At 64.0% G+C, this 974-nt stretch overlaps 1 protein-coding gene across 1 annotated transcript; it reads right to left on the bottom strand.

Moving 5' to 3' along the window:
- Window positions 1–52: 52 nt before the first annotated feature.
- On the bottom strand, window positions 53–968 carry LOC119592928 (transcription factor mef2A-like). Its single transcript, XM_037941820.1, has 3 exons — window positions 928–968; window positions 163–713; window positions 53–74 (listed from the first exon to the last, which is right to left on the bottom strand). The coding sequence occupies exons 1-3, from the start codon at window positions 952–954 to the stop codon at window positions 53–55; spliced, it is 600 nt and encodes a 199-aa protein (XP_037797748.1). The 5' UTR covers window positions 955–968.
- Between the last annotated feature and the right edge of the window lie 6 nt (window positions 969–974).

The raw sequence follows: 974 nt of genomic DNA, 5'->3' as shown, positions 1-974 counted from the left end.
TAGTGGGGGGGCAGGCCGTTGGTCTGCTGGGCCACGCCCCCCGGCGCCGCGCTCAGGCTCGTCTCCATCGTCTCCTGCAGGTTGGTCTTCTGCGAGCTCTGGTGGATGGCCCTCCGGAAGCTCGTGTTGAGCTTGGGGAGGCGGCCGCTGTCTCGCGCCGGCCCCGCCTGCAGGGCCGCCTGCTCCTGCTGGGCGCCGCCGCCGTTCTCCGCGTTGTTCTTGGCGCCGCCGGCGGGCGCCGCGGCGTGCGGGCCGTGCTTGCCGTCGGCCTGCGCGGCGCCGGCGCGCTCGTCGGGCTTGTCGCCGCGGGAGAACTTGTGCGAGATCTTCTCCTTGAGGTTGTGGTACTTCCAGGCCGCGAGGCCGCGCGTGAGCGAGCCCCACTTGTCGTCCTTGCGGGGGTCGTCCCGCCGCTCGTGCGCGTCGTTGGCCTGGTTGTCGTCCACCAGGCCGCCGTTCCGGTTGTTTTGGTTATTCTGGTTGTTCTGGTTGGTGTGGTTGTTGGCCTGCTCGTGGTGAGGGGCGTGGCCGTTCATGTGGGGGGCGTGGCCGTTCGCCTGGGCGGGGTGGCCGTTGGTGTGGTGGCCGTTGAGGGTCGGGTGGGCGTGGCCGTTCATGGCGCCGTTGTGGAGGTGGCCGTTGGAGGCGTGGTGGGGGGGGAGGTGGCCGTTCATGTGGAGGTGGCCCTGCGGGGGGGGGATCTCCACGATGCCCTGGCGGAGGAAGCGCGTTGGTTACTCAAGGGTCGACAAAGACAATTATCGGGAGGAAAAAAAAAGAAAACGATATATTAAAAAAAGGAAAATACCCATTATTTTCATTCTGATTATCCATCACCAGCACCATCATCGCCAATCCCCTTTTAGCACAATAATCAGCCTTTTCCCCCTGCAAAGACCACCAACGAACGACTCGAAAACAACTCACAGCAAACTGTCCTTGCGAACTCCTCATCCATGTCTCCCGAGTGAGAG

This window comes from Penaeus monodon, chromosome 31 (assembly GCF_015228065.2).
Source record: "Penaeus monodon isolate SGIC_2016 chromosome 31, NSTDA_Pmon_1, whole genome shotgun sequence".
Taxonomy (NCBI): Eukaryota; Metazoa; Arthropoda; class Malacostraca; order Decapoda; family Penaeidae; genus Penaeus; species Penaeus monodon.
Note: the sequence above shows the minus strand (reverse complement) of the source record. Positions and strands in the feature narration are given on the sequence as shown.